Raw genomic sequence first — 12,393 nt, 5'->3', positions numbered from 1 at the left:
ACATGGCTCACCTATTACCACACAGAGTTAATAGTGGAAACCCAGTTTCTTCTGGGATGTTGCTGTTTCTTCTGTCCTATTGCTTAAAAACTACAGATCTTTAGCAGTCAGCCCAAATCACAGCATATATTTCTGATATCTATGCATAACTAATTCAGGAAATTGATAATTTTACTTTTTTTATATGCTGATTTTTCTCACTCTCTTCTACTCCTAGCCCCCATTCACTGGGGAGAATAGGAAGAAAACAATTGACAAAATCCTCAAATGTAAACTCAATTTGCCTCCCTACCTCACACAAGAAGCCAGAGATCTGCTTAAAAAGGTAGGGCACCAAACATTAAGCCTCAACTACTGGGATTTAAATAGATATAATTGAATATACATTTTGAATAAAGAATCATACACATATATTGAAAAAGAAAGCCTACAAGTTTTGCAGGTAAAGTACAAATTTGAAGATTTTCTTTCTTTTTATTCATAAACAGTATTTAGTAGTTATTAATAAACCATATTTTCTCAAAATAGATTAGCAATATAGACAAGAAAATTTTATAAATAAAAATAATCAATTTGACTAAGGTTCATCAATTTTTTCCCCCTCCCTAAAGCTGCTGAAAAGAAATGCTGCTTCTCGTCTTGGAGCTGGTCCTGGGGATGCTGGAGAAGTTCAAGTAGGGATTGACCTGTTTGGCGGTTTGAGGGGAAGATAGTGCTAATTTTACGTATTTGTGAAGCTTGTATGTAGTTGTTTAAAGTACAGCTTATTTTGTGATTGGTAACTTCAAATAGGCAGTTACTTTGTCAATCCAGTGAGGTCTGTTCCCCTTGACTTTTCTTTCCGCTCTTTTTTCTAGGCTCATCCATTCTTCAGGCATATTAACTGGGAAGAACTGCTGGCTCGGAAGGTGGAGCCCCCCTTTAAACCTCTGTTGGTGCGTACTCATGAAAGAATATAATTTGAAGGACCTCGTGCTTTTTTAGAAAAAGAAAATCTCAGAGCATTCAGAAACATTTTGTTTATATTAACAATTCAGTAATCTTTGGCTTATCCTCTCTTCAGACTCTTTATACTATTCAGTCTTTTCAAGGACCTACTACCAGGAGCAATTGATGACTATATTAACTTTTTCTTAATGTTTCTTTTTGAGAGAGAGAAAGAAAGTGTAAGCAGGGGAAGGGCAGAGATACAGGAAGACAGAATCCAAAGCAGGCTCCACACTGTCAATGTAAAGCCCGATGTGGTGCTCAAACCCACAAACTGTGAGGTCATGACCTGAGGCAAAGTTGGCCACTAAACCAACTGAGCCACCTAGGTGCTCCTATATTAACTATTTTTAAGTTGGTTGTTAAAGACAGTTAAAGAAGTAGTTGGAACTTTTTTGCTTTGTTTTGTTTTGTCTTGCTTAGTTCAACCCTATTTTATTTTTGTGGGGTAATTTTTTTTTCTTGAAAAATTTTTTAATGTTTTATTTATTTACTTATAAATGTTTATTTTGAGAGAGAGAAAGAATGTGAGCAGGGGAGGGGCAGAGAGAGAGGGCCAAGCAGGATCTGTGCTGTCAGCGCAGAGTACAGTGCAGGACTTGATCCCACAAACCAGGAGATCATGACTTGAGCCAAAATCAAGAGTCAGATGCTTAACCGACTGAGCCACCCAGGTGCCACAAAAGTTTTATTTATTTAAGTAATCTCTGCATCCCATATGGGCCTTGACCTTACAACCCTGAGATCCAAGAGTCTCATGCTCTTCGACTGAGCGAGCCAGGTGCCCCTATTTTATCTTTTATTTCTAATTGAAGTTTGGTTGACATATTATATAAGTTTCAGGTATACAGCATAGTGATATAACGTTTTTATGATATATACATAACAAAACAGTCATCAAGTTAAATGTGGTTACCTTCTGACTCAACCTTATTTTGAATTGAATTTTCTGGAAATTTTTTCTTCAGAATACAGCATGTGTGTGTATTAACTTGCTAGGGTTGTGCTATGACAAAGTACCACAAACTAGGTGGCTTAAAGCAGAAGTTTATTGTATTATAGCTCTGGAGATTTAGATGGCCAAGATTAAAATGTTGACAGGCTTGGTTTCTTCTGAAGGCTGTGAGAAACTTCTTTTTCACTCTGTGCCACTCTTAGAGCTTTTGGTGGTTTGCTAATAAAACAGTCTTTGGCAGTCCTTGGCTTGTAGGCACATCACCCGATCTCTGCCTTTATGTTTGCATTCTCCTTTTATGCAGATCTGTGTCCAGATTTTCCCTTTTTATTTCATACCGAATTAGGATCTTCCCTGTTCCAAATGATCTCATCTTAACTGATTACATCTTCATTGACTCTCATTCCAAACAAGGGTTCCATTCGAGGTACTGGGGTTTCAAACTTCAACATATGAGTGTTGAAGGGGACACAACTCAAGCCATTACAATATGTTTATGAGTAAATGAGTTAGTGTGTTCTTGTCTTTCTCTCACCTCAGAATGTGTGATAGTTTATTTTCTGTTTCTTGAGATGAAGGTGGAGGAAGAGGAGGATAATGATGATGATGGTAATTTGGTCCTGGAGTATAGAGTGACTTGCTTTAAAATTTTCACATATAGTTGTAAGGAGGATAATTAACCCTCATGTACCAATTGTCCAGTTTGTCAGGTCATTTTATTTAAACATAAATCTAACTGCTATGCTGTCAGCTTTTTAGTTGTGATGATAATTTCCCCAGTTTCTTTTGTTTTCTTTTGCCCCCTGTTTGTTTCAGTGATGATTCAATCATGGTCTATATACAGTTTGGTTATTTTATTTCTTAATTCTCTCTTCATCTGTAGATAATACCACCCTCTGAATTCCTCTCCTGAGGACTTACTGAAGAAACTGGGCCATTTGTCCTGTAGAGTTCCTCACATTTTGATTTTGCTGATTTTAACCCCATAGTGTCATTGACCATATTCATCTGTTCTCTGTATCTCCAAAGCCTCGTAGTTGGATTTAGATACTTAATCTGGTTCAGATTAAACTTTCAATGTTGTATATTTTGGTCAGGAGGCATAATATGTATTTGTTGGTTTGTTTGTTTTTTTTTTCTTTTTTTGGAATGTCAGTGGTCATTGATCATTGCCTACATCAGTGATTCTCAGCTAAGGTCAATTTGGCAAGGTTTGGAGACAAGTGATCACAACTTGAGGAGGAGATACTACTGGAATGCAGTGGACAGAGGCCAGAGATGCTCCTAAACTTCCTATGTTTCACAGGATAGGCCCCTACAGCAAGAGTTATCAACCCCAAAATGTCAGTAGTGCTGAGATTGAGAAACTCTGGCCTACTTTGAAGATTTCATTAAGGATTTGCAAAAGTCTTATTTTAATATTATTATTGATTCTTCATTACTGAATTTATCCATAAAGAGAAACTCTTACATTTCCTACAGGAGAGGCAAGATAAATGTTTGTTTCTTTCCCAGTTTTCAAAATAATAAATTAGTTCCTTAACATCTTCCCAAATTGATCAATGAGTTGTATAATTTTTTAAAAAGTATAATTATGAACTCATGCCTTTTAATATATTTGTATTTCAGTTCATAGCAGTAATCTTTAGTGATGCTCACCTTTTACTATCTTTGGACACTGGATGCTTCTTCATATTGGTTCCTTAGCTCATTCGACATGACCACAAAGTCTGTTGTACCAGAGAGAAGGAATTAAGGAAACATGTAGTTAGACTTAGGCGACGTTTTTCACAAGAAAATGTACTCATAGAGTGTTGTTATTGCTCCCTGAGAAGTCTACAGGGATGAAATAAGCTATGGGAAGAAACTTTAGAACATTTTACAAATGTGTTTTGTGTTAAATTTCTGCTTTAGTAGTTTCTTAGGTTTATTATAAACCTGCAGTGGCCAACTGAGCAAAATTATATGTAACAAGGAATTTAGCCAGTGGACTAGGCACACTGAAGCTTTGTAAGTGGGGAAGATTGACATTCAGATTTTTTTGGAGGGGGTGGAAATGTGAGAGAGTGCATGTGGGAGGAGCAGAGGAAGAGGGAAGGAGAATCCCAAGCATGTTCCATGCCCAACGCAGAGCCCAAAGTGAGGTTCCATCCCTCAACTGTGAGGTTATGACCTGAGCCAAAATCGAGAATCACATGCTTGGGGGTGCCTGGGTGGCTCAGTTGGTTAAGCGTCCAACTTCATCTCGGGTCATAATCTCACAGTTCATGAGTTCGAGCCCTGTGTTGGACTCTCTGCTATCGGCATGGAGCCCACTTCAGATCCTCTGTCCCTTTCTCTCTCTCCACGTCTCTCTCTCTCAGAAATAAATAAACACTTAAAGAACAAACATGCTTGGGGTGCCTGGGTAGCTCAGTTAGTTAAGTGTCCGACGTTTGATTTCAGCTCAGGTCATGATCTCATGCGAGCTGCATGATGCACACTGTCAGTGTGGAGCCTTGGAGCGCTCGCTCTCTCTCTCTCTCTCTCTCTCTCTCCCCCTCCCTCCCTCCCTCTCTCTCCCCCTCTCTCCCCCCCTCTCCCCCTCTCCCCCTCTCCCTCTCTGTGTCTCAAAATAAATAAGTAAACTTAAAAAAAAGAGTTGGACACAACTGACTGAGCCACCCAGATGACCTGACATTCAGACTTTTTTTTTTTTTTAATATTTTTATTTATTTCTAGGAGAGAGAGAGACCGTGAGCAGGGGAGGGTCAGAGAGAGAGGGAGTCACAGACTGAAATAGGCTCCAGGCTCTGAGCTGGCAGTCAGCACAGAGCCCGACGCGGGGCCCGAACCCACGAACTGCGAGTACATGACCTAAGCGAAAGTCGGACGCTTAACTGACTAAGCCACCCAGGCGCCCCTCAGACTTTTAATAAGAATGATAAGGGTGTTCTAAAATCTATTTTAATATATATCTAAAATTTGAAGATGTAGTTTGACCGTTGATACTTTCCACCTGTATTTATTCTTTAGTCTGTGCCTGCTGAGAGTACACTGATATTTTATTACAGTCAAATCCTGTGAAAAGAGTTCTATTTAGAATCTTCTGTAATGCAAGTGATGCATTTGATTGATATATGTAATATAGACATCATTTTCTAATCATTTTGTTTTTTCATAAAGCAATCTGAGGAGGATGTGAGTCAGTTTGATTCAAAGTTTACACGTCAGACACCTGTTGACAGCCCAGATGACTCAACTCTCAGTGAAAGTGCCAACCAAGTCTTTCTGGTAAGTGAAAGAATTTCATATTGCCATTAGAAATTTAAGTATTAGGATGGGCCCTTTTCAATAAGAAAATTCCATTTTCTTGCTTTGCAGTTCATGTAGATAAACTGAGATGTATTTTTTATTAAGTTTTCTAACTTGCTAAGTTAAAAAACTAATTCTCATAATCCAGTATTCCATTTTAGCAATTAGAGTAGGAGTGTATGATTCTTCATTGTATACATGAGCCAGACTTAAAATAATGTTTGGCTTAGCAAATCTCAATTGAAAGTCACACAGTTATAACAGTAGGAGAAGAAGAGCTCACTGTAATTAACTATTCTATTCCTGAAATAGTACAAAGTTTTGGTACTTTCAGTGTAACTTTGTAGAGGATTTTTAACCTGTTATAGTGAATAGTTGACATTAAATGAAATCGTAAAGAAATTGATCATCATTGTAGAAGTATCTATTGTTTTATACCTTGCTTAGGTAGAGAAAAGTTTTTAGATGTTTAGATTGTTTTTAAGATCTTTTAAGATTTTGATCAGAAACCTCATTTTATATCATTTTTTGGGTTACTTATCATTATCCTTTGTCATTTCTTTTTGGATTACATCTAGGGAGAATGGAATATGGAGAAAGTAAGCACTTGGAAGGGTTTTTGGTTTTTTTTTCCCCCTATTTATGAGTTCACTATGTTTATCACCAAGTTAATTCTCAATTTTTTTTAAAAATATTTTTATTTATTTTTTATTTATTTATTTTTTTTATTTCTAGGAGAGAGAGAGAGAGACAGCGTGAGCAGGGGAGGGTCAGAGAGAGAGGGAGTCACAGACTGAAACAGGCTCCAGGCTCTGAGCTGGCAGTCAGCACAGAGCCCGACGCGGGGCTCGAACCCACGAACCGCGAGATCATGACCTAAGCGAAAGTCGGACGCTCAACCGACTAAGCCACCCAGGCGCCCCTCAATTTTTTTTTAATACTCTTCACAGTGTAATACACAGTAGTGTTGTATCTTTGGGGTGGAGAGTAAGTTCTAAAGTTAGCATGGAATGCAAAAATTGTATACGGTCAAAATTACTCTTAAATCACCATAGTACAGTATGGCTTTGAGTAACTAGCATTGAATAGTAATATTATTATTGTATGATTGTATGGTGATATAAGAATAGAGTGGATGTGCAAAATATAGTTTTACAGTATTTTTAATTATATAAGGGATGAAATATGAATGCATGTTGTTAACTTTATATCTACATGATGCAAAGTCGTTGTATACTCCTTGGTAAAATATCTTGTGTTCAGTTAGTGAAGTAGACGGGATTCATTTTATTTTTCTTGTTAAAACTTTTTTTTTTAACATTTATTTTTGAGAGACAGAGACAGAACAGGAGTAGGGGAGGAGCAGATAGAGAGGGAGACACAGAATCCAAAGCAGGCTCCAAGCTCTCAATTGTCAGCACAGAGCCTGATGCGAGGCTCAAACTTGTGCACCATAAGATCATGACCTGAGCCACTCGAGGGCCCAGACGTGATTCTTTAAATTCTGGCATAGTTTTCTTTTTTCTCTTATGTGGAATTTTGTTTTCTGCTGATGTGCAGTTTATACCTTTGATATAACATAGAGATCTTTTCCTTATTGGGCATTCCAGAGTTTCAACTAGTTTGACATTTCCCCCCCATAAAAAACAGTCTAGAAATGTCTTATCTCACTACAAAGAAATCCAAAGTTGTGGTGGCAAAAGTTACATAACTAGGCTCTCATTGCCAGTTAAAGTATTGTTGAACTTTTCATAATTACTTAAATCACCCAACTAGTGAACACAAGAATAATTCATTTGTTAGGTTGTAGCCAGATTTCTGTACATAAAGTTTATCTTTTTAGAAATTAATAAAAAACAGTCACATCCAATTTACATGGGGAATGTGGTTATAGCAACTTCTGTTCAATAATTATTTAAATTTCTCTCACAGAATTAAAGGAAATTCAAAGATGATCAAGGTACAGCCTGGTCCTCTTGGTAGTTATGGCTTTAGTTCACTAGACTGTGTGGGGAAATGGCTTCTGAAGTCCATACCTGTCACAAAGTATATGCACTACAGGGGCGCCTGGGTGGCTCAGTCGGTTAAGCATCTGGCTTCAGCTCAGGTTATGATCTCACAGTTTGTGGGTTCGAGCCCCACATCGGGCTCTGTGCTGACGGCTCAGAGCCTGTTTCAGATTCTGTGTCTGCCCCTCCCTACTCATTCTCTGTCTCTCAAAACTGAATAAATGCTAAAAAAAAAATAAAAATAAAAAATAAAAAAAGTATATGCACTACAGAATTGTACCTCACTCTTTAGGACTTCCCCCAGGGCTTTGTTGCGTCGTTTTACTATAATTCATATGCCTATTTATAGGTGACTGGAAGAGTAAATAGAAGGGAAGGTAGATAGGTGGGGGCCTGATTGATGACGAGTTAAACATTGACAGCAAGAGGAAATGACAACTGGTGTCCTAATAGCAAGGTCTAAGAAAGAACTAAAGCTAGCAAAACTGTATAATTGCCTATAATATATAATTGAGGGGTTTTTAATCATGAAAATACCAAATCTATCCAGTCATTGGTTTAAAACCAGAATGATCACACAGGCCAAGTTAAAGAATTCTATGTTTACTTTGGCCTAATAATGAGAAACTAGGGGGTGATAATCTTAGTTGCTCATGTGCATGTGGCTAGAAACACTAGAATTTTCTTTGCATATATCGTTTTTAATATCTTAATGTAGAGCCTACAATTTCCTGTTTTGTTCTACTCCTTTCAGTAGAGTGGAGTATTGCTGGCATATGGGGCTCAATAAAATTCTGCTTTCTTGAGGTCTATGCCTCAAGAAATGGTTGGAAAGAAGCTAACAGGTATGAAATGAGGCTGGGGAGATGGGCATATACAGAGCGGTGATTTTAGGTGTTGTGTTGGTGTGTCAGAGACTGAAACCACATTTTCTTGATTTATGTGACCAAATGCCATTCTGCAGTCTACTTTTTTTGTCTTTCAGGGTTTTACATATGTTGCTCCATCTGTACTTGAAAGTGTGAAAGAAAAATTTTCCTTTGAACCAAAAATCCGATCACCTCGAAGATTTATTGGCAGCCCACGAACACCTGTCAGGTATTCAGACTTTGTTGTTCTCACTGTCTTTCTGTCCTTTTTTTTTTTTTTTTTTTTTACCTAGAAGAGCATCACTTAAATGTATGCCAAGTTACATAAATGAAAGAGCTGTCATACTCTTTGGTTGACATAAGCACAGCAACTCCATCATCTTATATTGAATGCCATATAGAGTACCTTCCCTCCTGTGAAAGAAAGTAAGCTGCTGCATTGGCAAATGTCTTCTTACCCATTCATTCAACATTTATTGTGTGCCAGGGGCTGTCCTACATGCTGGGGACCTGTGATTAACGTAGGAATTGTCCTTGTTCTGATGAAGCTTACAATTGAGTGAGAAGAGAGGCACAATAACTAAAGAAGGAAGTAAAAAAAATATGTAGCACAAGTAGTGTTCAAGTACTATATGAAGAAAAAGAGTGTGGCGGTAGAGAGCAGAGAATAACAGGGGAGCTCCTATTCATGGTGGTCAGGGGAAGGCCTCTCTGGTGAAGTAACATCTAAGAATGAAGAGAAAAAGCCATCCATACAAAAAATAGAAGTACAAGGGTGTTACAGGCACAGCAACAGCTCATGCAAAAGCCCCAAGGGAGGAAAAATCTTGGTCTTCGTAATGAAAGGGTGGTCAACATTCCTCACATGTGGTGAGTGACCAAGAAAGGTTTGGAGAAGTACTTTGTCTTAAATGCAGTGGGAAGCTGTTTTAAGTAGGGAAGTACAATGACTTAAAAAAAAAACAAAAGTATCACTATGGATTTTATAGAGGCAGATTTTATATAGTCTAGAGGAGCGATGGCTCAACTTAAGTGTTTTTACTAATTCACACAAAAATAAAATTAAATGAAAATAAGTGTCATATTATCCCATTCCCTTTAAATGTAAGGGAAATATTTCTTGTTGAGATAATCCTTGAGATAAATGAATGATAGCTCTTCCTTGTCTTAAAGCCCAGTCAAATTTTCTCCTGGGGATTTCTGGGGAAGAGGTGCTTCTGCCAGCACGGCAAATCCTCAGACGCCTGTGGAATATCCAATGGAAACAAGTGGAGTAGAGCAGATGGATGTGACGATGAGTGGGGAAGCTTCAGCACCACTTCCCATACGACAGCCGAACTCTGGGCCATACAAAAAACAAGCTTTTCCCATGATCTCCAAACGACCAGAGCACCTACGTATGAATCTATGACAGAGCAATGATTTTAAAGAATTTAAGGCAAAAAAAAAAAGGTGGGGAAGGGATGTATGAGCATCCTGTAAAGTGAATAAGAAGACTCAAAATGACAGTCTCGAAGAGTCAGTGTCATTACATTGAACACTTTGGACAGAGGAAAAATAAATATGGATTTTAAAAAATCAATCAATGGTGCAAAAAAAACAAAAACAAAACTTAAGCATAATAGTATTGTGGAACTCTTAGGCACATCAATTAATTGATTCCTAGCGACATCTTCTCAACCTTATCAAGGATTTTCATGTTGATGGCTCAAAACTGACAGTATTAAGGGTAGGATGTTGCTTCTGAATCACTGTTGAGTTCTGATTGTGTCGAAGAAGGATTATCCTTTCATTAGGCAAAGTATGAAATTGCCTGTAATACTTGCAACTAAGGACAAATTAGCATGCAAGCTTGTTCAAACTTTTTCCAGCAACATGGAATCAAAGACAAAAGAAACTTAACAGTTGATGTTTTACGTGCAAACAACCTGAATCTTTTTTTTATATAAATATATATTTTTCAAATAGATTTTTGATTCAGCTCATTATGGAAAACATCCCAACTTTAAAATGCAAAATTATTGGTTGGTGTGAAGAAAGCCAGACAACTTCTGTTTCCTCTCTTGGTGAAATAATAAAAATGCAAATGAATCATTGTTAACCACAGCTGTGGCTTGTTTGAGGGATTGGGGTGGACCTGGGGTTTATTTTCAGTAACCCAGCTGCAATACCTGTCTGTAATACTAGAAAAAAAAATCTATTTAATCATTTCTACTTGCAGTACTGCTATGTGCTAAGCTTAACTGGAAGCTTTGGAATGGGCATAATTTGTATGTCCTACATTGCATCCTTGTCCTGGGCCTGCACTGCACTGGAAAAATACCGCCACTTGTTCTTACACCAGTATTTGGTTCAAGACACCAAATATTTTCAGCCCATGGCTGAAAAGGATGGAAAAGAGTCAGGATAAAATGCATACTGAGGGCAGTAAAGTGAGGGAGAGAGGGAGATCCAGGGGAAGAGGGTGTTGTCATGTTCCACTCTCTGTGTCTAATCTCTTTACAGCAAATTGTTAAGATTTTAAGTTTTACTTTTAACTGTTTTTGCTGTCTACCTTCCTTAATTTTTTTCCTCAACAGTTTCAAAAGGAAAAAGAGTTTCTTTCTCCTATACTGGGGCTACATTTTTTGATTGTAAAAACATTTGATGGCCTTTTGATGAATGTCTTCCACAGTGAATAAGAAAACTTAGTGGCTTAATTTAGAAAACATGTGAACAAGACATTATGTTTTTGAAATTGTAACAAAATCTACATAAGTGATATACAGGTACAAAGAATAAAAATAAAGGTGACTTTACCTTTCTTAAATACTTCTGCCTTAAAGAGAGCATTTCCATGACTTTAGCTGGTGAAAGGGTTTAATATCTGCAGAGCTTTATAAAAATACATTTCAGTGCATACTGGCATAATAGATGATCATGCAGTTGAGTCTTATCACCTCTTTTTGTTTGTTTTTTATAATGTCTTCTGAGTGTGCAAAGTCAATTTGTAATATTTTGCAACCCTACAGTTTTTTTAAATAGATGCTGCTTGCTATGTTCTTCAAACCTATTTGAGCCATAGGATCCAAGCCATAAGATTCTTTATGCATGTTGAATTCAGTCAGAAAAGAGCAAAGCTTTGCGTATTTAAATGGCAATCCAAGTGAAATGAGATGAAATCCTATGACATTGAGCAAAATAGAACCATGAAAAGTAATTGGAAATATACCTTTTCAATTTTGGCAATAAATTAAGAAATTGGTGACAGTTCATCTTTGGACAGAAAACTTTTTTTTTTTAATCACTTCCTCTAGACCTCCTCCTCCCTTATTGCAGCAGCCTACTGAGAACTTTGTATCTGTAGCTAGTAATTTAAAAGCTACATTAAATGATAAGGGCAGAAATTATAGTTTAAGGTGCAGAGCTTTGTTCTCTGACAGTTGATGTCTGAAAAAACAGAACCCAAAAACTATGGTGGAAAGTGTAGACTTTTATTTCAGACTGTAAATGGCTTGTGCTACTCTGATACTTGTTTTCAAATATGTTTACTAACTGTAGTGTTGACTGCCTAACCAAATTCCAGTGAAATTTTTACACCAAAATATTCCTCCTCAGACCTATTTGCTAGTAACATTTGCACTGTGATTGGCTGGCTATATAACCACCCCATAGTTAAACTATTTTCATAATTAGTACTGCCAGCATAGTGGCACACACTGCAGATTTTCTGCATTAAATGCATTAATTACATATCTACCATCCATACAAATAGTTTTCAGACTTAACATTGAAATTAATTTTCTATGCTGAGGCAAGTTTATTGAAAAATTGTGTTTCATAAATGGATATCCCTACTCTGACTGTGAAAAATGTCAAGTGCCACTTTTAGTGTCACAGACAGAAAGCACACACCTATGCAATATGGCTTACCCTATATTTATTTGTAAAAATCCAAGCATAATTCAAAATGTATGATGTCAATATTACTAGTCTTAAGTTTCTAAGAGGGTTCTTTATGATTATTCCAGGTAAGTGTATAAAAGAGATTAAGTGCTTTCCTTTCATCACTTGATTATTTTCTTTAAAATCAGCTATTACAGGATATTTTTTTACTTTATACATGTTTTTTAATTAAAATATAATCACTGAGAACTGAACTTTACTAATTTTGATTTTATAAGGTTTGTAGCATTACAGAATAAACTGGGATTTATAAACCAGCTGTGATTAACAATGTAAAGAATTATTGAACCTGAACCAGATATTTTGGGAAATTATGTTATTTCTTTTTCCCCTT

At 36.9% G+C, this 12,393-nt stretch overlaps 1 protein-coding gene across 2 annotated transcripts in view; it reads left to right on the top strand.

Annotated features, from left to right (window-relative positions):
- Window positions 1-10,215, top strand: part of RPS6KB1 (ribosomal protein S6 kinase B1) — a 39,331-nt gene extending 29,116 nt beyond the window's left edge. Inside the window, exons 10-15 of one of the 2 annotated variants that reach the window (XM_039247322.1) lie at window positions 218-325; window positions 612-674; window positions 858-935; window positions 5,108-5,215; window positions 8,231-8,343; window positions 9,288-10,215. In XM_039247322.1, coding sequence (XP_039103253.1) covers window positions 218-325; window positions 612-674; window positions 858-935; window positions 5,108-5,215; window positions 8,231-8,343; window positions 9,288-9,525 — 708 coding nt within the window. In that variant the 3' untranslated portion in view covers window positions 9,526-10,215. Of the gene's footprint in view, window positions 1-217; window positions 326-611; window positions 675-857; window positions 936-5,107; window positions 5,216-8,230; window positions 8,344-9,287 lie in introns of those variants that run through there. The other variant, XM_039247323.1, reaches the window with a different exon arrangement.
- Window positions 10,216-12,393: the final 2,178 nt, after the last annotated feature.

This window comes from Hyaena hyaena, unplaced genomic scaffold (assembly GCF_003009895.1).
Source record: "Hyaena hyaena isolate Hyena2069 unplaced genomic scaffold, ASM300989v1 scaffold_298, whole genome shotgun sequence".
NCBI classification, from domain to species: Eukaryota; Metazoa; Chordata; class Mammalia; order Carnivora; family Hyaenidae; genus Hyaena; species Hyaena hyaena.
The sequence above is the reverse complement of the archived record's forward strand: the minus strand, read 5'-3'. Positions and strand labels throughout refer to the sequence as shown.